Consider the following 26,019-nt stretch of genomic DNA (forward strand, 5'->3'; position numbering starts at 1 on the left):
ACTCTGAACAATCCGTCAAGCCTCAGGGACTTTGTCTGTTTTGGCGGGAGCAGGGCGCCCAGGAGGCGCCTGATGTAGTGGGGTAGCTCGGTGAAGCTGACTGAGTCAGGTATACCTCGGACCTTTAGATTGTGGCGTCTCCTTTGATCCTCCATGACATCCAGGCGGTCTGTAGTGTCATGTTGCAGTTTTGCCAGTTCAGCTATTTGTCGTTCCACCTTTGTTAATCTGGAGTTCTGGGTGCTCGTACAGGCCTCCAGCTGGGCGATTTTTGTCTTTGCCCCTTCCATGGCCGCTTTGTAGCAGGCCATGTCAGCAGAAAGGTCCTTGCGCAACTCAGCCAGCATTTCCTTAATTTGGCTCGCTGTGACCGGGTCTCCGGGTGTCTTGGGCCCTGTATAACGGCTTGGTGTTGGCCCGAAGGACGCTGCCTCCATGAGGTCTGTGTCAAAGTCGCCCGATGAGTACGAGGCAATATCTTCCTCCAGCGCCATCTTGGACCATGCGGCCTGCTGTGTGTTCCGCAGCATTTCACCGATATCCCGTCCGGGAGGGCTTCTGTCAGCCTTTGGCTTTTTAGACTTTCTGCCCATGTTACTCTTTGCTTCTGCGGTCGGGTTTGCAGGTATTTTTCCCCTCGATTAAGGTCAATAATGTAAGTTGGAGTCGGAGCTCACAGAGATGCGACCGCTCCGTTGCGCTGCTGGCTCCGCCCCCAACCCTTTTTTTTTATAAACATAGCAGTTTCAGAGAAACTGCTATGTTTATAATAGGGTTAATCCAGCCTCCAAATCCTCTAGTGGCTGTCTCACTGAATTTATAACTTGTTCTTGATGGGAGATTAAGCACTTAAATAACCCCCTATTACCACAGCTATCCTTAGTTGTGGTCCAATTATATCAATGTGATTGTTACAAGTTTTTCTACTTTTCAAAGTTCCTGCATATTTTCATTAGAACAGGGAAGACAGCTGTTGTCAAATTAATTAAATATGGAGATAGCTGTAAGTATATTTAAGTAATAATGGAAAATAATAAGATATATGTTTGTTTGTAATAAACTGACAAAAGGAATTTCAATGTATTGTGTGCATGTGAGTATTTAAAATAATCGAAAATGCTGATGCTGAATCTAAAATTATATTATGACTCTATTGTAGTGGACCCTCGGGTTACCTGCGCTATTACCTTCCTTCAGCCACTCTGGAACCCTTAAACAAGCAGGCATCCATTACCCCCAGTAACTAGATGACACACAACTCTGGGAGTAAAACACAACTAACTCTTTATTCAGGGCCACATACGGCCTTTTATGCAAAACCCCCATGCAAGGGGTTTCCAACACAACATTCCAGGGTCATCCCTCCCATGATGCTCTGTGCCTGAGAGAGAATTCAGTCCCCTCTCAGGTACAGTGAAATCCTTTTTTTTGTCACACATGGTTTTGCCTACATGGGGTCTCCAACACAATACAACAGGAAGGAAGGGGGAGGGGGAGAGGCACAGACAAGCAATACATTCAGAACAGGAAGGGGAGGGGGAGAGACACAGACAAGCAATACATTCAGAAAAGGAAGGGGGAGGGCGAGAGGCACAGACAAGCAATACATTGTTAACTAGCCCTGACCTAAAAAAACATAATCAGGCAAACATGTGGGCATGGTATCCACACATCTCCACCTTGTCCACCTCTGACAGCCACAGCATGATCCACACAGGTCAGCTTGCTGCTGTCTGGAGTGTACACATCTGTTAGTGCCATGCCAGCAACAGCACTTCTCCTCAGCCAGCTTCTACAGTACTGAGGTCTGGCCGGCGTGGCACCCTGCACCCTCCTAGGTACAGGGTGACTTAAACATAAAGCGCCTTTAGCACGGGAGGCTGTCAGGCTGTCAGGTCCAGGCGCTGGTACCCAGGGGTTTCTGAGCTCGTAAAAAAAAAAACCACCCAAACAAGTGTGCCCTCCCGGCCATTCCATCACCTGTGTCTCTGCATTGCTGAGCCCGTCACGGCTCTGCTTCCCGTGGATTGCTGGGGTCATGGCAGGCCTCTGGGAAGGAGGCTGTGCTCTCCCCCTGGATCTAACTCAGCTGCTGGGGAGCGAGACTAGTTGTCTCCATTCCCTGGCCCTCACACTGCAGCTGGGGAACGAGAATGGTTGTCTCTGTTCCCTGGCACTCACACTGCCGCTGGGGAACAAGACCGGTTGTCTCCGTTCCCTGGACCTCACACTGCCGCTGGGGAGGAAGGACAGAACACGTCTCTCCCTGGGACGCACATTGCTGCTGGGGAAAAAGACCGGGTGTCTCTGTTCCCTGGACCTCACACTGCTGCTGGGGAGGAAGGATGGAACTCTTCTCTCCCTGGGACGCACACTGCTGCTGGGGAACAAGACCGGGTGTCTCTGTTCCCTGGACCTCACACTGCTGCTGGGGAGGAAGGATGGAAAACTTCTCTCCCTGGGACGCACACTGCTGGTGGGTCTCTTTTCCCTGGACCTCACACTACACAGTCTGTAGCGCAGATATGATTGCTCACCCTTGCAGATAGACATAGTCCAGGGTGACTAGGTAAGAAGCCACCTGGACTGTGAATCTGTGCATGGGGACTGTGCAGGAAAGGTGTTCCAAAGCAGTACCGACAAGGTCACAAATAGCAGGATAGTCGAGGAATAGCAGAAGTCAAAGGATGCCAGAGGTCAGGATAAACGAAGAGGAGCTGAAGTCAAAGGATGCCAGAGGCCAGGATAAACAAAGAGTAGCCAAAGTCAAAGGATGTCAGAGATCAGGATAAACAAAGTGTAGCCAAAGTCAAGGGATGCTAGAGGTCAGGATAAACGAAGTGTAGACGAAGTCAAAGGATGCCAGAGGTCAGGATAAACAAAGTCAGAAACCACGGTCAATATGGAGTACAAGTTCAGGAGACTTGAAAACAGAAACTAAGCACATAAACCAGGACCAAAGACTTGATAAAGTTACCAGGACGAGGCAGCTCATATATACCTAACTGATGACTGATCAATCTCAGGTGAAGCACAGCAATAGACGACGTCCAGCCCCAAGTGCTGCAGACAAGCCAGGATTAACAGGACTAGAACAATTCCAAGGAATAGGAACTGCTGTGGCTGAAAGGCAGATAGCAAATCCATGACAGAAAAGTACCCAGGTTCAAATCCCCTGTTGGCTATCTAGATGTTACTGTGAGAACCTGAGCCTGAGAGAAAATCCAGTCCCCTCTCAGGTACAGATAAATGCTTTTATTTTGTCACACATGGCTTGTTAGGCACCGACCCCTCCATGGGGTCTCTAACACAATACACCATGAAGGAAGGGGGAGGGTAGAGGCACAGACAAGTAGTACATTCAGAACAGGAAGGGGGAGGGGAAGAGGCACAGACAAGCAATACATTGTTAAATAGTCCTGACCTGAAAACCATAAGCAGGCAAACATGTGGGCATCCGTCACAACTTTAGCTTTAGGAATACATGTTTGTATTCCTAATGCTGTAGTGTGTCTTTAAAGGTATACTATAGTTACCAGATTAACTACAGCTTAATGTAAGCATTGGACTGATGATCTCAGCCATGGAGGTAGGGCCATCCGCGGCGGGACCTGTGCGGCATGGGAAAAAGGCGGGTAAAAATCACCTTTTCAATGCGATCGGAGGGGGAGCCCGTCACCTAAAGTGTCACATTAAGACTATAGAGTTAGGATTATATGTTTGTATATGTTCCTATATGTTCCTTTAAGTAAAATATAAGTGAATAAAGAATACAGGTGATACTAGTACAACATTTTTCACTGGCAGTCTAGTTGTTGATAACAAATAGAATTAAATTAAATTATAATATAGTTTTTTAGCCAAAACTAGCACTGGACGTCCTCACTTGAATGTTTAAATGTGGAATAGCCAAAAATGATGATTTAATCTTGTGAAGTTAGCATAAAGTCATTCTGTTGGCAGTCGTATGAAGGGTTCTTTAGTTAAAAGGTTTTGGAAATGTAATAACATGCCAAATTCTCTCTACAAATAGCTGTGTTTTACTACTAATTAAAGAAGATAAAGCTTTGTTATAGTACATTAGTCTCCTGCTGTTAAGAAAATCAATGACTTCAACAGTAAAATGCAGATATAAAAAATATATATATAATTAAGTTTGAAAGGAGTTCAAATGGAGCATATGAAAACAATAATATTAATCTAGAATACATGCCTTTTGAAAATAATTTCTCATTCTTTATCATAGGAACCTGTGAGTTGATGTACTGAAGTTATACAATAGGCAACATAGCCACCTAATCTTACTGAAGTGATTGTGGTGCCTGGAGTACCCGAGTGCTGACTCATAGTTTAGTGTTAAACTCTTTTTGAATGGTATAACACTGCGTGAAGGATCCTGGGTGTCCACAATCTGGCCCTGACTGGAGGTATGGATTATTAGGAGTTATATTCTGCTGTAGCCATACCAATTCATACCAGTGATAGGCAGCTGTGATAGTCTAAGAGCATGAATTTATCACATCCACCCATGGCTGGTCTGACTTACATGGAAGCAGTACCCTCATCCAGTGTTAAACCATTTAAAAAGAGTGACACTGAACTTTGCACAATGAGATGAAGTGGTTATTATTCCTAGAGCATCCCTTTAATATGGACCTGTTGACCTACCAGTTGCTCTGGTTTGAACCCTTTGCTTTGGCTATCATTTTTTTTTTTAATTCTGTAAACAAGACATATTGATATATGTTCCTCTTAACCAGAGTGGAACCTAAATTTGGAAAGAAAAATATTTGTTCTGCTATACTTCTTTTAGTCTAAATTTTGGATTTGTTTTTCATTTCCACGTCATTTCCTATTTTGTAAACCCTCAGCTTATTTGAAACATATAAATAAATGCAACCAAATGTTTGAATATAAACACTTACAAGTAATTAAGTTTACCACTTGTTATTGCCTTTTATCAATATGATAAAATGATGACTGAGAAAGATGTATGCAGTACGCAATAGGAACGAGAACAGTCCTTCTAGTACATATATTGTCTACAAACACAGAAACTATTTTCTATAAAAAGAAAGTGCAATTATAATATCATTAGTGTCTCATTACATATATGTATAAAATAATAAGCAACAGTAAGAATATTCAACACAAATACATGTATTGCTATGCACTTGTACATACAAAGTTTACACACAAGCTCAATATACTGAGCAAAAATGTCGCAAAAATAGTCAGACATATTTATAATTGTTCCTGTGTGCCCTTGAACTTGTCGAGCATTCTTTATTTGTATTTTGAAACCCATTTAATCTAATTAGCAACAGCCAAATTGTGAACAACTTAACCCATTTAGAATGTCAAGTGAATGCCTCCCTCCTTTTTCCACACCCCATGAACAAGGCAAAAAGGTTAGAAACAAATTATTATTTCAATCTGTTGTCACAATTCCATTTGTCACAAGCCATTGTCAAATAAAAAAATTCAGCCTTGAAGTTTAGAAATTTACCAATGGACTGTCTGGTAGTATAGGACTTAGATATCTGCTTTACAATCACTCCAAAAATATATATATTTGCCAAGGAAGAATGAAAAATTCTGTAAAGTTAAATCTTATTAAGCTATTATGATATCTTAAACTGCAATCAGTACATGAATCTGCAAGATATGCATCACTTCTTTGGAAAAAAAAATGGTAACCATATAAAAGTAGTTAACATATGATAATATTTACCTGGGTCAAATTGTATGAGTTTAGAAGGAAGTGTAGAAAAGTCTTTCCAATTCACAGCACTTATTTCATTTACCTTAAAGATATGAATAAACACAGAATTATTTAAACAGAAAACATTGCATAAATATATGATTCCAATGAGAAATTGTATTGTTAAGACTGATCCTTTTAGTTAAGGCATCAGCAAGTCATCAGTGAATATGGCTTAAGGGACTGTAAACTAATTAAGAGGAAACAAATGGGTTTTCACGTATTCTGTGATTTTTTTTTCTTCAAAATTACATATGTTTATCATTGTTTCTGTTTTACATAAGTAAAGTCATTTTGCAACTATTTGTGGCAGCTTAGTCTGCACAATAAATAGCACATTACTTGTGGGCAGTTAACATCTGTTTCAGTTCTGAAACAGTACTATATCTATATTCTCACTGGCTGCAAGCATATCCTTGGCAAGGTCACATTTTCCAAAGGTATTTGGATGAAGCCAAATGGTAGTAAATTCTAAGCACTCATTTATTTATTTATTTTTATTGCAGACGAGTACCTGCCTTGTATAAGTTTTGTTAATGCTTATGAGGTTCAGGCCTTGGTACTTTGTCATCATAAATATATCGTGGAATTCTATTAATCTCCCTAATCCCCTCCCACCTGGATCCCTCCCCCCCAGTCCTATTGATTAGTTCATAATGTTAATTCTTGTCTATCATATTTACTTTACCCATTTACTTCTTGGAGAGAGAGAGAGAACCTCTTGTATCCTGTATAGTTACAATGTTTTATTATTCAAATTGTCTGTCCGTTTTGTGGGTGCATCCATTTATTTTCTTCCCTTCTTCTCCTCTTCTCTTGTCTGGCCCTTTCCTTCACTGTGACTGGACCTACACTCTATCTATGTTAATTGTTGAGATTTAGATTAATGTAGCAGTGATGCCTCCTGCGCGAACCCCCTGCGAGAAGATAGGAGTCACAAAAGTGATTTTGACTCTGCAATGATATTTATTCCATTTTATTTATCCATGTATCCCAGTCTTCTATTTGCATTTATCTACTTCTTAGGTTCACTAGAATATCCCTTTCCATTCTTGCTTGCCATTTAACCTGCATTATTAATTAATTGGTGCATGGAATTATCCCTGTTTTCCAGTTTTGTGCTAAAAGTAATTTAGCTGCCGTGATTATGTGCAATATTACCATTCGTGTTTTTTTTTTTTTCATATTTGGCCTGTTTATGTTTAGTAGGACCACTTCAGGCTTAAGAGGCAATTTTATGTAGGTTATTTGCTATATTATCTTGATTACTTATTTCCCGAGTTTGTTTATGGGTGCGCATTGCCACCAAATGTGGATCAAGTTGCCTTTGTTTGTATTAAATTTCCAGCATCTATCTGATAACTCTGGGAACATTTTCTTTAAACGTTTCGGTGTTAGGTACCATCTATTTAAAAGTTTAAATTGAATTTCTGTGAGGTTTAGGCAGTGTATATTTTTATTTAGTTTATTTAATAACCTTATCCATTCTTCTTTTTTTATATGTACTTGTAATTAGTGATGTCGCGAACATAAAATTTTCGGTTCGCGAACGGCGAACACGAATTTCCGCAAATGTTCGCGAACGGGTGAACCAGGCAAACCGCCATAGACTTCAACAGGCAGGTGAATTTTAAAACCCACAGGGACTCTTTCTGGCTACAATAGTGATGGAAAAGTTGTTTCAAGGGGACTAACACCTGGGCTGTGGCATGTATCTCTGTATTACACACAGTATCTCTAAATTACACTCAGTATCTCTGTATTACACACAGTATCCCTGTATTACACTCAGTATCTCTGTATTACACACAGTATCTCTATATTACACACTGTATCCCTGTATTACACTCAGTATCTCTGTATTACACACTGTATCCCTGTATTACACACTGTATCCCTGTATTACACTCAGTATCTCTATATTACACTCAGTATATCGGTATTACACTCAGTATATCTGTATTACACTCAGTATATCTGTATTACACACTGTACCCTGTATTACACACTGTATCCCTGTATTACACTCAGTATCTCTATATTACACACAGTATCCCTGTATTACACTCAGTATCTCTGTATTACACACAGTATCTCTATATTACACACAGTATCCCTGTATTACACTCAGTATCTCTGTATTACACACTGTATCCCTGTATTACACTCAGTATCTCTATATTACACACAGTATCCCTGTATTACACACAGTATCCCTGTATTACACTCAGTATCCCTGTATTACACTCAGTATCCCTGTATTACACTCAGTATCCCTGTATTACACACTGTATCCCTGTATTACACTCAGTATATCTATATTACACACAGTATCCCTGTATTACACTCAGTATCCCTGCATTACACTCAGTATCTCTATATTACACACAGTATCCCTGTATTACACTCAGTATAGCTATATTACACACAAAATCCCTGTATTACACTCAGTATATCTATATTGCACACAGTATCCCTGTATTACACTCAGTATCTCTGTATTACACACAGTATCTCTATATTACACACTGTATCCCTGTATTACACTCAGTATCACTATATTACACACAGTATCCCTGTATTACACTCAGTATATCTATATTGCACACAGTATCCCTGTATTACACTCAGTATCTCTGTATTACACACAGTATCTCTGTACTACACACTGTATCCCTGTATTACACTCAGTATCTCTATATTACACACAGTATCCCTGTATTACACTCAGTATCTCTGTATTACACACTGTATCCCTGTATTACACACTGTATCCCTGTATTACACTCAGTATCTCTATATTACACTCAGTATATCTGTATTACACTCAGTATATCTGTATTACACACTGTATCCCTGTATTACACTCAGTATCTCTATATTACACACAGTATCCCTGTATTACACTCAGTATCTCTGTATTACACACAGTATCTCTATATTACACACAGTATCCCTGTATTACACTCAGTATCTCTGTATTACACACTGTATCCCTGTATTACACTCAGTATCTCTATGTTACACACTGTATCCCTGTATTACACTCATTATCTCTATATTACACACAGTATCCCTGTATTACACTCAGTATCTCTGTATTACACACTGTATCCCTGTATTACACACTGTATCCCTGTATTACACTCAGTATCTCTATATTATGCACAGTATCCCTGTATTACACTCAGTATCTCTGTATTACACACAGTATCTCTATATTACACACTGTATTCCTGTATTACACTCAGTATCTCTATATTACACACAGTATCCCTGTATTACACTCAGTATCCCTGTATTACACACTGTATCCCTGTATTACACACTGTATCCCTGTATTACACACTGTTTCCCTGTATTACACACTGTATCCCTGTATTACACTCAGTATCTCTTTATTACACACAGTATCTCTATATTACACACAGTATCCCTGTATTACACTACGTATCTCTGTATTACACTCAGTATCTCTATATTACACACAGTATCCCTGTATTACACACAGTATCTCTGTATTACACACTGTATCCCTGTATTATACTCAGTATCTCTATATTACACACTTTATCCCTGTATTACACTCAGTATCTCTATATTACACACAGTATCCCTGTATTACACTCAGTATCTCTATATTACACACAGTATCCCTGTATTACACACAGTATCCCTGTATTACACTCAGTATCTCTGTATTACACTCAGTATCTCTATATTACACACAGTATCCCTGTATTACACACAGTATCCCTGTATTACACTCAGTATCTCTGTATAAAACACTGTATCCCTGTATTACACTCAGTATCCCTGTATTACACTCAGTATCTCTATATTGCACACAGTATCCCTGTATTACACTCAGTATCTCTGTATTACACACTTCATCCCTGTATTACACACTGTATCCCTGCATTACACTCAGTATCTCTATATTACACACAGTATTCCTGTATTACACTCAGTATCTCTATATTACACACAGTATCCCTGTATTACACTATGTCCTCCCCCCCTGGCCCCCACCCCTGAGCGGTGGGTGGGGGCCCTAAATACTAATAGGGGGGGACCTACAGTAAAATAAGGGGGGGGACCCTGAGCGGTGGGTGGGGGCCCTACAGTAAAATAAGGGGGGGGACCTAATGTCCTCCCCCCTGGCCCCCACCCCTGAGCGGTGGGTGGTGGGGGCCCTAAATACTACTAAGGGGGAGACCTAATGTCCCCCCCCCCTTGCCCCCACCCCTGAGCGGCGGGTGGGGGCCCTAAATACTAAAAAGGTGGGGGGGGGGCACCCACCGCTGGTTACCCACCCACAGGTTACTGGCTATGGGGGGGATAATGTATAATAAACACAGGTTACTGGCTTTGGGGGGTAATGTATAATAAACACAGGTTACTGGCTATGGAGGATAATGTATAATAAACACACAAAAAAAAAATAATACAAAAAAAAAATGTATGCAGCTTCCGAATTAATCTAAATTGTATGCTGTCTAGGAGGTGGGAGGGTCTGGGAGGGAGGGACTGCTGCTGATTGGCTGGAATATGTCTGCTGACTGTGAGGTACAGGGTCAAAGTTTACTCAATGATAACGAATAGGGGGCGGACCGAACATCGCACATGTTCGCCATCCGTGGCGAATGCGAACACGCTATGTTCGCCAGGAACTATTCGCCAGCGAACCGTTCAGGACATCACTACTTGTAATTCTTTTTTTCATTTCTTAATTAGTTCTATCGGTTTATCATGTCTCCATCTATATATAACTTTTGCACATTTTGCCATTAGATTTTTATAATTCTTAAGTTCAAATAGATGTTTAAGATTTATGGTATTCTCCACCTTATTTTTCAGGAGGTGTTCTGCTATGAAACTTTTAATTCGCAGATAATTAAAAGTTTCTCTGGAGGGAATGTTGAATTCCTCCATAATTTGGTTAAAGGGTTTAAGATTATGTTCCGCTGCTATATTTTAGAATTCCCTTATCCCCCCAGACGTCCAAATGTCTATATTTATATTGTCCAACATAGCTGATATACTAGAAAATGGGAGCGTGTCTATTATTCTATTTCTGAATCCTTTGCGGTTTGTGAGTTTATCCCATCATCTGGTTAAATCTTTAAGTATCTAAGAATTGGTTCGTGCCTCTTTAATCATTTTTTTGTTTACGTCTAGAACCCAAATAGTTAGGATAAATTTCCTACCCCAGTTTTAGATTTTTACATTTTGTTCTATGTTTCTTGAGATGCTGTATTGCTTTGTGAGAGCATTATATGAAAAAGTCTACTAGCCTGACAATATTGTAAGATTTCTGGGCACCCCAGGCCTCCATCCTGTCTTGACCTGGCCAAAACTTTAATTTTGACTCTTGCTTTCTTACCGCCCCGTATGAATTTAAAAAAAGGAAGAATGAAGTAAAGATAGCCAGTTTTCTGAGAAATTGAGAAGAATAATTCTCGAGAAGTACAGCCATTTTGGTAGAATGTATGCTTTTAGGATACCCGACCAAGAGAAGCCCACACCTTTCCAGTCCCTTAAGTTTGTATTAGTTTGTTTTAGTAGAGGTAGGAAATTGGCTTCTATTAGATCTTTTAGATGTAAGGTTATAGTTATACCCAAATATTTTAGCCTAACCTTACTTTCGGAGAGACCAATGTTTTGTTTAGAAAGTAAATTGACCTTTTCTTCATATTTTTAGCTATACATGTTGATTTTTCTATGTTAATTTTGTATCCTGATACTTTGGAGTAATTGTTTATCTCCTTTAATAGCTCTGGGACCGAAGGTTTTGGTTCTTCTAATGTTAGTATATATGGGTCTATGTATGTGTAGGCACATTGGTATACGTGTAGGTACATGTATTGGTGCTTGTGTGTGGATGTATGTGCAGGTGTGCATGTACATATATTTCGTCAATTGGTTGTATTTATATGTATATTGTATGTACTTATGTATAGTGTGTAGGTTCTTGTGTATACTTGTACATATGCACTACTTGTGTATAGGTGTGTACATGAGTGTGAGTATCACAACTCAACTTTGCTTTGAATTCTGTGTCGTCTTGCTCAGAAATGCTTCAGACTTGAGAAAGGGAGGTTCTCCCGAAAGCTTGTCATAAAAAATTCTGTTAGTCCAATAAAAAAGGTACAACAAGATACAAATTGTATCTGTTTTTTACACACACACACACATATAATCCTATAACATAAATAAAAAATGCACACTTTTCAAGAACTGTTGAGAAATGTCAAAAAGTAAAAATGTGGGTTCTTTTTGCATTTAGTCATCATAACGAGAATATTGTTTTTCCTTCACACACAGAATCCTACTTTTGCAGACTATGACAGATGATTTGAAGCAACATTGTAACACTAAATGGCAATTAAAGGGATCTTCTCCTTCAAACTGTGAAGGGGTGCAGTGTTACCTTGAGTGATATAAAAGCAGAGTCTCCAGAGTAACCTTTCCGTGTGATCTTCAAACCCACCACTGCCTCTGTTTCACACACCTCATACATGGCCTGGGGCAATTCAATATGAGACCATTTTATTTCCAAGCTGTGAAAAATTAAAAGAGCCCAGCAAAGTAATTAGAGCAGGTCACATTTAAACTCATGCTGGCTGAAGCATTGATATATATTCAGTTCTAAAGGCATAGAGTGAGGAAACAATCACAGAACAGGGGGTTACTATGGCTTCCAACCAGGCACAACTAGAATACAGAACAAAATCAGAGCATTTTGTAACCGACAGCACCACAGTATGTATGAGATATAAAAAAAATCAAAGAACCATAATGCAATTAAAATGTAGTTCTATTGTTAATTAGTAAAATATAATAACTGATCTACTTGTTCATTAATTACACCTAAATCTGGCAGAAAACTTAAAAAGATACCACATAGTCTATGGAGACCCATATGTATTTTTCTACACTTTTATCTCATCTCTTACCTCATCTCTATATATTTTGTTTAACTTTTAATATATTATTTAGCATTTAATTTACTGCTATATTAACTATTTATTACAAATAAAGAAATTATAAAGAAATAATATTGTGATGGTTGTAATCACAAATGGATACTTCTATTTTTGCTTCAGTACAAATGAATCAATTGTGTTTGGAACAAATAAATTCCCCATTGTTTAAGCAGGGGTAGCCATAGGTTCTATTTTTTTTTGTACCCCATAATCTCAACAACATTCTTCAGAGAGTTTCTAGCCAGCAAGCATGGGAGGAATGGCAAGAGAGGCAGATAAGAAAATGCTTCTTGGGCCACTAACATCAGAGGGCTGGCAGTGGGTTGTGGGGTGCAGCCACAAACTATTCTTGTAAATATGAAAATAGGTGGTGTGTTGGGTTGTCTGTTTGCTGTAGTGAGGCAGCAGGCAGGGTCTTTTTTACCCTAATATACATGAATATGTATGAGGTCCCTAGAGGTGATTGAATGTGCCACAGGGTGAGAGGAGACATTCATTGACATACATTACACCAGCAATGGAGTTGGTGAGAAAAAGAGCCTGTGTCTCTTAGGCAGTCACAGATCTCTTGTTCCTTCATACCGAGGGTCAAACTGATGGCGGTCCCAGGGATATATGAGTGTACACCTTGCAACTCCAGATCTATCTATCTATCTATCTTATCCCCACGCTGTCCTGCACAGTGGGTGACTTTCTTGAGCATCATTATTTGTAATGCATTGTTTGACTAACATTGTACAGTGCTGGGACCCTTAATAACAGGGCGGTGTCTCCCCAGATCTTCAGCTTATAAATCACTTTAGTGAAAGGAGATAAATTAAAGAGTTACTCCAAACCCTTGGAGGGGGGGACATATTCTGTGTAATGGGCTCAATTGGACACTATGAATTAGGTCGTCTCCTCCCCTGTTTGCAGTATAACCTACAAATAAAAATATTTTACTTACCAGGACTCCAGAGCAAGGCAAAGCTCCCGGTGTGGACTTCCACGCTTTCTCCGACCACACTGGTTCCATGCTCAGTCATATCACAGCCTATTCTTAGAAAAGCTTGTGATTGGACCATATTACCCAATTCACCAGCTCAGAGTGCATGCGTGTACTCCGGGCTGGAGTGAGGGAGCATTTCTCACAGTTTTAGAACTGAGGGAGGCAGGTGGGATAGCCCACAGGGAGGAAGGTTGGGTTGGGGAGAGCTGAGGGAGGGCTAGCCTGAAAGGGAAAGATTGTTACATCTATTGCCTGTGTTATGTGTGGGATGATGACAGTTGAAAAATATGCACAGAACTGATATTAGTTAGCCTGGAACAGAGTTGTTAATTAGTTGTTAATTAGTGCTGGGGGTGCAACTAGGCACTAGCACACACTTAACAATAACTCAGCATGTGCAGTGTTTGAAGCTGAATTTCTGCACATACATATTCTTACTACCATGACCACGTTAAATCCTTGAAGTGGCCATGGTTGTTGGAGTAACCCTTTAATGGCAGTAACTGCATATAGCACCTGCTTCCAAGGATTGCAACTTTCACAAATCTAAGGAAGATGAAGACATGCATGAGCCTTACCTTAAAAAATCATGTAATACAAAAATACAGAGCAGTTTAAAATAAATATATACCCTAGCAAGAAAACAATTGGAATATTCAAATGAAAGTCTATATTACTCACTATATGTTATTGTGTTCTGTTTTATTTATTAACCTGTTTTGTTGAAACATTTATTTTGTATTCTCTCAGTTTTTCTTAGACAGACAGATGTGGAGATAGTGTTTATTCACGAAATAACACATGGTCAATTATAACATAGTAATGCAAAATTGTTTTGAGACAATTGTTGTTTCCTTGTCTAATAAATACATTAAATATATGTCAACTGAATCCCTTCTAAAATTTATATAATCTATTGTAAAATATAATCAACTAAAAGGGGTGTTGGGTTGAAAATTTGACAAACAATTCCAGTAGATGAGCAAAGCATGTAGCTATTTTGTTAAGAATAGATTTCATTATCATTATTAGTAGTAGTATTTATAAAGCACCAACAAGTTCTGTAGCGCTGTACAATGGGTTGACTAACAGACACGTATTTGTAACCTGACAAGTTAGACGCACAGGAGTAGAGGGACTGAGGGCCCTGCTCAATGAGCTTACATGTTAGAGGGAGTGGGGTAATGTGACACAAAAGGTAAGGGTAGGGTAGAAAAGTAGGTTGCTAAGATAGTATTTATTGAGGGCTTACTGTTTTGTTTTGATGACAGTTGCAGGAGAGGAATCAGGGTGCAGGGAGGGAAAGCTGTTCACAGTTTAATTGATATGCTTTCCTAAAGAAGTAAGTTTTTAAAGATTTTTTGAAGGAGAGGAGATTGGGTGACAACAGAGAAGGGAAGGGCGTTCCATAGAAACGGTGCAGCCTTAGAGAAGTCTTTAAGGTGAGCATCAGAGGTAGGAATACATACAGAGGTTAGACATAGGTCTCCGGCAGAACATAGGGGCCTAGTTGGGACATATTTGTGAATTAGTGAGGATAAGTAGGTCGGAGCAGCATTGTGTAGACATTTGTAAGCATCTCATATTTGTAAGCATTTCATGAGTTTTATTAAGAATAAATTTCACTCAGCAAATGTTAACATGAAAACACACTGACACAATAGTTACACAGCAATATAGGCTGAAAAACAAGGATTCAAGTATATCAAATTCAATGTTTTTATACATGTTGCTGTTCGTGCTGTAAAAACCAAAACACTTCTATTTAATTGTGTCAAAAAGGTTAAACACTATGGAAATAGCGACATCTTCTGGCTAAAAAGTGAATTGCTTAATTTATGTGCACCCAAAACATAGAATGTGATGACAGATAGGAACCAATCGGCCCATCTAGTCTGCCCAATACTCTCATTAGTCCCTGGCCTTATCTTATAGCTAGGATAGCCTTATTCATATCCCACGCATGCTTAAACTCTGTTAACCTCTACCACTTCAGCTGGAAGGCTATTCCATGCATCCACTACCCTCTCAGTAAAGTAATATTTCCTGATATTTTTAAACCTTTGCCCTTCTCAATTTAAGACTACAGGGAGTGCAGAATTATTAGGCAAATGAGTATTTTGACCACATCATCCTCTTTATGCATGTTGTCTTACTCCAAGCTGTATAGGCTCGAAAGCATACTACGAATTAAGCATATTAGGTGATGTGCATCTCTGTAATGAGAAGGGGTGTGGTCTAATGACATCAACACCCTATATCAGGTGTGCATAATTATTAGGCAACTTCCTTTCCTTTGGCAAAATGGGTCAAAAGAAGGACTTGACAGGCTCAGAAAAGTCAAAAATAGTGAGATATCTTGCAGAGGGATGCAGCACTCTTAAAATTGCAAAGCTTCTGAAGCGTGATCATCGAACAATCAAGCGTTTCATTCAAAATAGTCAACAGGGTCGCAAGAAGCGTGTGGAAAAACCAAGGCGCAAAATAACTGCCCATGAACTGAGAAAAGTCAAGCGTGCAGCTGCCAAGATGCCACTTGCCACCAGTTTGGCCATATTTCAGAGCTGCAACATCACTGGAGTGCCCAAAAGCACAAGGTGTGCAATACTCAGAGACATGGCCAAGGTAAGAAAGGCTGAAAGACGACCACCACTGAACAAGACACACAAGCTGAAAGGTCAAGACTGGGCCAAGAAATATCTCAAGCAGTGGCGTACATACCAGGGTCGCAGGGGTCGCGGCTGCGACCGGGCCCGGCCCACCAGGGGGCCCGGCCGCCCCTGCGACCCGGTATGTACGCTCTGGGCCAGCCTCTTCTCCTGGGGGGCCCAGGAGCCGGCCACCTCCGGGCCCCCCGAGGCTGGCCCTACTTACACCCGGCGGCCGGCTGGTGCGCGAGGGAGCACTCTCCCCTGAGTGCTTCCTCTTCAGCTCCCTCGCGCACCGCACTGATACCGGAGCCGGAAGATGACGTCATCTTCCGGCGCCGGTATCAGTACGCGGCGTGCGAGGGAGCTGAAGAGGAAGCACTCAGGGGAGAGTGCTCCCTCGCGCGCCCGCAGGACCAGCCAGCCCGCCGGGTGACCGGCCCCCCAGGAGCCCAGCAGCACCACTGGACCCCAGGGAATCCCCTCAGCACTCCAAAAGGTAAGGAGGCTGGGGGGATTAAATAAAAAAAAAAAGTATGTGTGTGTGTGTAAGTGTGTGTGTGTGTGTAAGTGTGTGTGTGAGTGTAAGTGTGTGTGTGTGTGTAAGTGTGTGTCTGTGTGTGTAAGTGTGTGTGTGTGTGTGTGTGTAAGTGTGTGTGAGTGTAAGTGTGTGTGTGAGTGTAAGTGTGTGTGTGAGTGTAAGTGTGTGTGTGAGTGTAAGTGTGTGTGTGTGTGTGTGAGTGTAAGTGTGTGTGTGTGTGAGTGTAAGTGTGTGTGTGTGTGAGTGTAAGTGTGTGTGTGTGAGTGTGTGTGTGAGTGTGTGAGTGTGTGTGTGTGTGTGTGAGAGTGTGAGAGTGTGAGAGTGTGAGAGTGTGTGAGTGAGTGTGTGTGAGTGTGTGTGAGTGTGTGTGTGTTAGTGAGTCTGTTTGATGTCTGTTAGTGAGTGTGTGTTTGTCAGTGAGAGTGTATGTTTTGTAAGTGAGTGTGTATGTATGTCTGTTAGTGAGTGTGTCTTTATCAGTAAATGTGTGTATGCATTTGTTCGTGAGAGTGTGTGTGTGTGTGTGTGTCTTCAGCACTTACCTTTCTCCAGCGCCGGACTCCCATGGCGCTGGGGATCCCTCCGCCTCTCAGCTCCGAATGCGCATGCACGGCAAGAGCCGCGCACGCATTCAAACCGCCCATAGGAAAGCATTACTCAATGCTTTCCTATGGACGTTCAGTGTCTTAAAATGGCGGAAGCGCCTCTAGCGGCTGTCAGTGAGATAGCCACTAGAGGCTGGATTAACCCTCAGTGAAACATAACAGTTTCTCTGAAACTGCTATGCTTTCAGCTGCAGGGTTAAAACTAGAGGGACCTGACACCCAGACCACTTCATTGAGCTGATGTGATCTGGGTGTCTGTAGTGGTCCTTTAAGTGTGTGTGCGCATCTGCATGCAGTGGCGTACATACCGCGGTCGCAACCCCTGCGACCAGGTGCCCGCCGCCATGTGTTGCTGCCCCGGCCCGCGCAGAGTAAGCGCGAGGGGGGGGGGCCCACGGATCAATTTTCGCACCGGGGCCCCATGGGTCATGTGTACGCCACTGATCTCAAGACTGATTTTTCTAAGGTTTTATGGACTGATGAAATGAGAGTGAGTCTTGATGGTCCAGATGGATGGATTGGTAAAGGGCAGAGAGCTCCAGTCCGACTCAGACGCCAGCAAGGTGGAGGTGGAGTACTGGTTTGGGCTGGTATCATCAAAGATGAGCTTGTGGGGCCTTTTCGGGTTGAGGATGGAGTCAAGCTCAACTCCCAGTCATACTGCCAGTTTCTGGAAGACACCTTCTTCAAGCAGTAGTACAGGAAGAAGTCTGCATCCTTCAAGAAAAACATGATTTTCATGCAGGACAATGCTCCATCACACGCGTCCAAGTACTCCACAGCGTGGCTGGCAAGAAAGGGTATAAAATAAGAAAATCTAATGACATGGCCTCCTTGTTCACCTGATCTGAACCCCATTGAGAACCTGTGGTCCATCATCAAATGTGAGATTTACAAGGAGGGAAAACAGTACACCTCTCTGAACAGAGTCTGGGAGGCTGTGGTTGCTGCTGCACGCAATGTTGATGGTGAACAGATCAAAACACTGACAGAATCCATGGATGGCAGGCTTTTGAGTGTCCTTGCAAAGAAAGGTGGCTATATTGGTCACTGATTTGTTTTTGTTATGTTTTTGAATGTCAGAAATGTATATTTGTGAATGTTGAGATGTTATATTGGTTTCATTGGTAAAAATAAATAATTGAAATGGGTATATATTTGTTTTTTGTTAAGTTGCCTAATAATTATGCACAGTAATAGTCACCTGCACACACAGATATCCCCCTAAATAGCTAAAACTAAAAACAAACTAAAAACTACTTCCAAAAATATTCAGCTTTGATATTAATGCATTTTTTGGGTTCATTGAGAACATGGTTGTTGTTCAATAATAAAATTAATCCTCAAAAATACAACTTGCCTAATAATTCTGCACTCCCTGTATGTGCTCTTGTTGTGGTAGTTTTTCTTCTTTTAAATATAGTCTCCTCCTTTACTGTGTTGATTCCCTTTATGTATTTAAATGTTTCTATCATATCCCCCCATTCCGTCTTTCCTCCAAGCTATACATGTTAAAGGAACACTATAGTCTCCTAAATTACTTTAGCTAAATAAAGCAGTTTTAGTGTATAGATCATTCCCCTGCAATTTCACTGCTCAATTCACTGTCATTTAGGAGTTAAATCACTTTTTTTCTGTTTATGCAGCCCTAGCCACACCTCCCCTGGCTATGATTGACAGAGCCAGCATGAAAAAAAAACTGGTTTCACTTTCAAACAGATGTAATTTACCTTAAATAATTGTATCTCAATCTCTAAATTGAACTTGAATCACATACAGGAGGCTCTTGCAGGGTCTAGCAAGCTATTAACATAGCAGGGGATCTTAATTAAACAGAACTTGTAATAAAGAAAGCCTAAATAGGGCTCTCTTTACAGGAACTGTTTATGGAAGGCTGTGCAAGTCACATGCAGGGAGGAGTGACTAGGGTTCATAAACAAAGGGATTTAACTCCTAAATGGCAGAGGATTGAGCAGTGAGGCTGCAAGGGCATGTTCTATACACCAAAACTGCTTCATTAAGCAGTTCAGGTGACTATAGTGTCCCTTTAAGTTCCTTTAACCTTTCCTTGTAGATTTTATCCTGCAATCCATGAACCAGTTTAGTAGCCCTTCTCTGAACTATTTCCAAAGTATCAATATCCTTCTGGAGATATGGTCTCCAGTACTGCGTACAATACTCCAAGTGAGGTCTCACCAGTGTTCTGTACAATGGCCTGAGCACTTCCCTCTTTCTACTGCCAATACCTCTTCTGCTAGCATTTCCTGCTGCTCTGTTACATTGTCTGCCTACCTTTAAGGCATCTGAAATAATTCCTCCTAAATCCCTTTCCTCAGATGTTGAGGTTAGGACTCTATCAAATATTCTGTACTCTGCCCTTGGGTTTTTACGTCCAAGATGCATTATCTTGCACTTATCCACATTAAATGTCAGTTGCCACAACTCTGACCATTTTTCTAGTTTACCTAAATCATTAGCCATTTGGCTTATCCCTCCTGGAACATCAACATCTATTAGGAAAGAATAGGTTTTGTTATTATTAATATTTATATAGCACAGCGGAATTAGTTGGCGCAATATAAATACCAATAATAATTATAATTATTAATTATCATTATTATTATTGATATTAGCCTGTATAAAGAGTTAACTTATTCTGCAGCACTTTACCATTACAGTATGAAAATATTTGCCAATAAGCAATTCACAAATAGAATATTAACAGAGACAAGAGGTGAAGAAGTCCCTGCTCAAACAAGCTTACATTCTATGAGGAAGTGTAAAATAACAAAAGAGGAAACACAGATTGTCAGAGGGGAGGGGGATTAATAGATAAGATGCCTGTGTCAAAATTATAAAAGTGGTGTGTGGACGAATCAAACAGTGGAAATAGCGAGTCCGCTGGGCAATAGAAACGAGAGAACCGAGAAGGGCAATTCTAATGAGAGCAGCGTCACCCAGGAAGATAGTAAGCTATCCTAAAGAAGTGTGTTTTCAGTGACTTCTTAAAGGTTTGGAGGCTTGGGGAAAGTATGATGGCTTGGGTTAGGGAATTCTATAGGAAAATCCTGCAGATGAGAATTAGCGGTGACGGAATGAGGAGATAACAGGAGAAGGTCACTCGCAGAGCAAAATTAATAAGAATGAGTGTACTTTTGAAGAGTAAATGTGGTGAGGAGTGGGTTTATTGAGGGAGCTGTAGGTTAGCGTTAGCAGTTTGAATTGGATCATGAAGGGTACAGGAAGCCAATGTAATGATTGGCAAATGAGGTGAGGGAGTAGTGTCATTCAGGTTGATGAGCCTGGCAGCAGCATTTATTATAGACTGAAGTGGAGCAATGCAGGTATTTAGGAGGACAATGAGTAGTGAGTTGCAATAGTCAAGTTGGGAAATACGTGCATGAAGATGTGCCTTAGTTGAATCTTGAGTTAGAAAATGGCAAATGCCGACAATTGTTTTAAGGTGAAATTTAAAGGATTTGGAGAAAGATGGTATGTGAGGAAATAAAGTATGACCTGAGTTGAAATTAACTCCAAGTCAGTGATCTTGAAGAGTTGGGATAATAGGGGTCCTATTGACATGTGGGGAGATAGATGGAGGTGGACTGTTTGAGTGGGGAAAGATGAATAGTTCAAGTTTGGAAAGATTACGTTTAAAAAAAAAAAAAAAAAGACATCCAGTTAGGGATGGAAGAGAGGCAAATCATGACAACATTCCAAGAGGGCTGGAAAGAGGTCAGGTGAGGTGAGGTAAATCTGAGTATCGTCAGCCTATAGCTGGTATTTAAATCCAAAAGAGTTAATAAGGTTACTGAAAGAGGCGTTAAATGGAGAATTAAAGAGGATCAAGGACAGAGCATTGGGGAACACCAACTAAGACAGGCATTGGGAAGTGGCACAAGAGAAGGAGATCCTAAATGATCATTCAAAAAGATAGAAAGATAGAGCGGGGACCCACCAGAGGGCAGGCTATTTCAGCTGCTATACCCTGTATACTCTTGCGCCCCGTTTTTTGCTCTCCATAAGTTTAAAGGGTAATCCAGGCGTGGACCCTTTGCTCACGGTGCCTAGAGAGATATAAGCTATGCCTCACTGATGATGCCTAACAAGGCTGAAACGATCGTCTGGGGTTGCTGTGTCTCTCATGCAGAGGGAAGGGAACTTGCTGGCATTTCGGATCTGGACTGCCCGTATGGGTGGAACCAGTCTGATATGCTTCAGATATGTTCTCTTTGTAATGGCACAAGATGAACTAAAACCAGCTTGAGTTCTGAGCGGGGACCCACCGGAGGGCAGGCTATTTCAGCTGCTGTCTGTTCTCAGTATACTCTTGCGCCCCGTTTTTTGCTCTTCAGAAAGATAGGATGAAAGCCAGGAAAATGCAGTGCCATTGAGTCCAAGGAGTTAAGAGTGGAAGAGGGTAAATGATGGAAGCTAAGTTTTTGTAGTAGAAGAGGAAATAGGGAAGATTGGATTGCTACTTTGGTCTGTAAAGTAACATGCATTATCTGTCACTAGCTGTGAGGTTAGCTAAGAAGAAAGTTATGGTGTGTAATGTATGAAAAAGGTGGTCAGACTGACTGAAATGTTTGTTGGAGACTTCATAAACAGAGCAAATGCTGGAAAAGACACGGTCAATGGTATTTCTATTTATGTGTGTAGGGGATTAGTCCATTGTGAAGGCCAAAATAGGAGGTGATAGATTGTTGAGTTGTTAGGTTGAATAATGGGGATGTTGAAGTTGCCAAAGATAAGGAAAGGAATGTCAGAGTAGTGAAAGTAAGGAAGACAAGCAGAAAATGATCAAGGAAGAGCAGAGGAGAGTGAGGAGGACAGTAGATAATGGCAACACTGGCTGAAAGAGGACTGGGAAGATGAATTGAGTGGACTTTAAAAGAGGAAAAGGGCAGAGTAGGACAAGGGGTGACAGGTTGGAAGGAACAATGTGGGGAGAACAAAAAAAAACCATGTCACAACCCTTACCATTGTAAGGCATGGGAGAGTGGAATAAGTGCAATCCACCATAGGACATAAATGCAGGAGTAGCAGTGTCAGAGTGAGAGGGTCAGGTTTCACTCAGTGCGAAGAGGCACAAGAAGCAGGAGATGAAGAGATCATGAATGGTAGTAGAATGAGCGTGCGTTTTCAAGGGCACAAAAAAAAGAATGTGTTATAGTGGAGTTTTAGGAAGATAAGGGTGAAAAATCTTGTTTGGCTGCTTGATATAATATGGCAAAGAAACAGATTAGTAACAGCTTCAGATTTATGTAATTATGTCATGTCATTCTGAACTATCAAAAGAACGATTTATGTCACATTTTAAAATTATTATAGACAAATTGCAAGGTGTTTTATTATTGTACTAATACATTTATAATGTGATTATTATTACTGGCTGTTCTGTAGAGTCTAGAAACTGAAATATGTCAGGATATTCTTTATCCCTGTCAAAATGTTGACAGTCTTCTTATGATATATTAGCTTGATGTTGTCTAGCTTCACCCTTGTGGTCTATGTCTTGCATGCATCAAGGCATTTTTCATTTTTGTTACTGGATTAAGACCAATGATGTTGCTTTCTATCGTGTTGGGAAAATTTTGATTCCAGTACTGCTCACAAAGAAATACACACTGGGCACAGCATTCATTACAAAGAGAAATTGTACTAGTGAAGAATGACTGCAGATCATATCAGACTTTTTTACCAACAATTTCCATTAGCTGTTATAACTACTATTGTTTTTTTTTTATATTTTTAGTTAAAATTAATACCCCAAATCCAGGAAATAAAAGAAAACAGAGTCAACTCAATATTTGGACTAATGACTTCTTAAAGGGACACTATAGTCACCAGAACAATTACAGCTTATTGAATTTGTTCTGGTTAGTAGAATCATTACCTTCAGGCTTCTTTGCTGTAAACACTGTTTGTTTCAGAGAAAATGCAGTGTTTACATTACAGCCTAGTGATAACTTCACTGTCCACTCCTAAGATGTCTGTTAGAGATATTTCCTGGGCCATGGCTGCCTAAAATGCATCCAAACATTCAGTGTGTCTCTGCCTTATGCATGTAGACACTGAACTTTCCTCATAGAGATGCATTGATTCAATTCATCTCTACGAGGAGATGCTGATTGACCAGGGCTGTGTTTGAATTGTGCTGGCTCTGTCCCTGATCTGCCTCCTTGTCAGTTTCAGCCAATCCTATGGGGAAGCATTGTAATTGGATCAGGCTACCACTTCTGCTGATGTCAGCAGGCAGTGGGCCGGTCTAAAGGAAACAGGGACAAGTAAGCAGCTGCAGACTTGAATACAAGTAAGATTTTACTATATTTAGGGAGGCATGAGGGGGGCAGGGGGGCTAGATGGTGGTTTTAACCCTACAGAGTCAGGAATACATGTTGGTGTTCCTGACCCTACAGTGCTCCTTTAAGTCTTGTTTTTATTAGAACTGGATCAAGCACCTGCAACATCCCTCTTTTTATACATGAGAATAAGATACAGAAAAAAAATTATGTAGCCTACTTTAACCTTGAGTGCCATCTTGTAAAAATTGCCAGGCTAAATCAAGTCAGACTGGGTTCAGTGCAGGTCAGACTTAGCTTGCTCAGTTCTCTGTTACTGGAACACCTAAAAATACATTTGAATGTAACAATATAGCTTACGTTTCAGGTGTTGCCCAGTTTTCAGCAGAATCTGTGACATCAAATTCCAGTGTGTCATAATAAATGTCTAGTAATGGATTTATCACATATAATATTGTTTTCATGTTCAAATCCTTCTGAGAGAACCGTTCATGTATAACGTTGCCTAAAAAGTAGAAAGCAAAACCAATAGATCAGTTTGAGATCTATTGAAGAACTGACATCAGCAATAAAAAAAGTTCAAATAATAAAGCAGAACCCATTGAGAGGCATTGAGTTAGAATGAAGAACATGTATATCGGCGGAATGCTTGACACTGTAGCGCTTGATAATACTGTGCCCTCAATTTAATATTTTTGGATAAGCTTTACAAATAATTTAACATTTTGAAAAAAAATTATATTTTGATATCTTTGATATTTTTATATATATATATATATATATATATATATATATTTATTTTTTAAATAGTTTAATATTCAATTTTTTTTTAAATATTTATCCAAAATTATTACATAATTTTAAAAGCTCATTCAAAGATATTAAATCAAGGCCCATATTTGATATTAAATGGTCCTCAGTTCCCCCTGTCATTCAGCTATTCAGAGCCCCCTTGCCCCTTCATTGAGTATAAGCCTCCATTTCAACTTCGGGGGAGCTGGAAGCAAGGGATTAAAATTTAATAATCTTTTAGATTTTTTTTTTTTTAACCAACTAAACCAGTTTTATAATTTAATAAAATCCAGTCTCTAAAAATCTGAGGCTTTCAAGTAGAGTAAATCCTTAAATCCTTGTAAATCTTCATTTATATGTAAATATTCTAAATGTCATTAAAGTAACACTCCTAGCACCATAACTACTACTACCTGATGTAGTGGTTATGGCACCAGGAGGCCTTGGCATCATCCCACAGTCAATTATCAAACCATGTTAGTACAGTTTGAAAACTTACCTGGTTTCCACCTTCCTGTGGTGTTCTCCTGCAGGGTAATCCAGACTGCTCTACAAAGCTAAGCAGAACTATGCAGTACCAAGCAAATTGTTCTCTAAAACAATACACCTTGTCTCAAATCATACTATTACTAAAATGGCAACACATTTTATACGTCTTTTAACAAATCATATTTTTTATTTGTGTACTCCTGTAAACTTGTAATACCTTACATTTCCAGTCACAGGCAGTGAAGCTATAACTCTGGCTTACCTGTTGTGGCATTTTCCAAGTAGCTATAATGAGGCCCACTCAAAATTCGAAAGATAATTTTATCATCTGGCGTGTCTGCATCCAATGCTTTCAAGTCTCTAGATGTTATATAGATTCCATACTGACCATTCCCCAGGAGTTCAACATTAGAAACACAGCGGAGGTGAAGAATTCTGGGAGGTGTGCTGTCCAAAGGGTCCACCTAAGACACAATAAAGGTAATTTAATTTAAAACGGACAAAAAGAACTGCAAGATGAACTTCAACAGTCAATTTACAAACACACAGGTGATCTTTATAAATTATATTTTGCTAACAGTTTTCCTTATTTATCCTTAATGTAGAGACTAACCAACATTTCAATTAGCAGTTTTAAAAAAAACGCCCCCAGAATCTAGTATTTTGGGTTTCCTTGAAAGTAATGTTTAAATGTATTTTTTTTTCAGTATGCTTAGAAAGCGCATAATTTAATAGAAGAAAAAAAGGAAAATACAGTCTGGTCAAAAAAAACAGAAGCAAAATCATTTGCCAATTAATGAGGCTAAAGATAGGAAAACAGAGTTGTAAATAAATAACATTTACACACAATGACATACATTCTCCCTTGAGGTGAGTGTATGTGGGTCTGGGGGTGGTG

At 40.2% G+C, this 26,019-nt stretch overlaps 1 protein-coding gene across 1 annotated transcript in view; it reads right to left on the reverse strand.

Annotated features, from left to right (window-relative positions):
- Positions 1-26,019, reverse strand: part of FREM1 (FRAS1 related extracellular matrix 1) — a 132,781-nt gene that overhangs the window by 30,869 nt on the left and 75,893 nt on the right. The window contains exons 26-29 of the mRNA XM_063455148.1: positions 25,384-25,585; positions 24,201-24,345; positions 12,198-12,327; positions 5,735-5,807 (exon numbers count right to left, since the gene is read on the reverse strand). Coding sequence (XP_063311218.1) covers positions 5,735-5,807; positions 12,198-12,327; positions 24,201-24,345; positions 25,384-25,585 — 550 coding nt within the window. The remainder of the gene's footprint in view (positions 1-5,734; positions 5,808-12,197; positions 12,328-24,200; positions 24,346-25,383; positions 25,586-26,019) is intronic.

This window comes from Pelobates fuscus, chromosome 5, assembly GCF_036172605.1.
Source record: "Pelobates fuscus isolate aPelFus1 chromosome 5, aPelFus1.pri, whole genome shotgun sequence".
Lineage (NCBI taxonomy): Eukaryota > Metazoa > Chordata > Amphibia > Anura > Pelobatidae > Pelobates > Pelobates fuscus.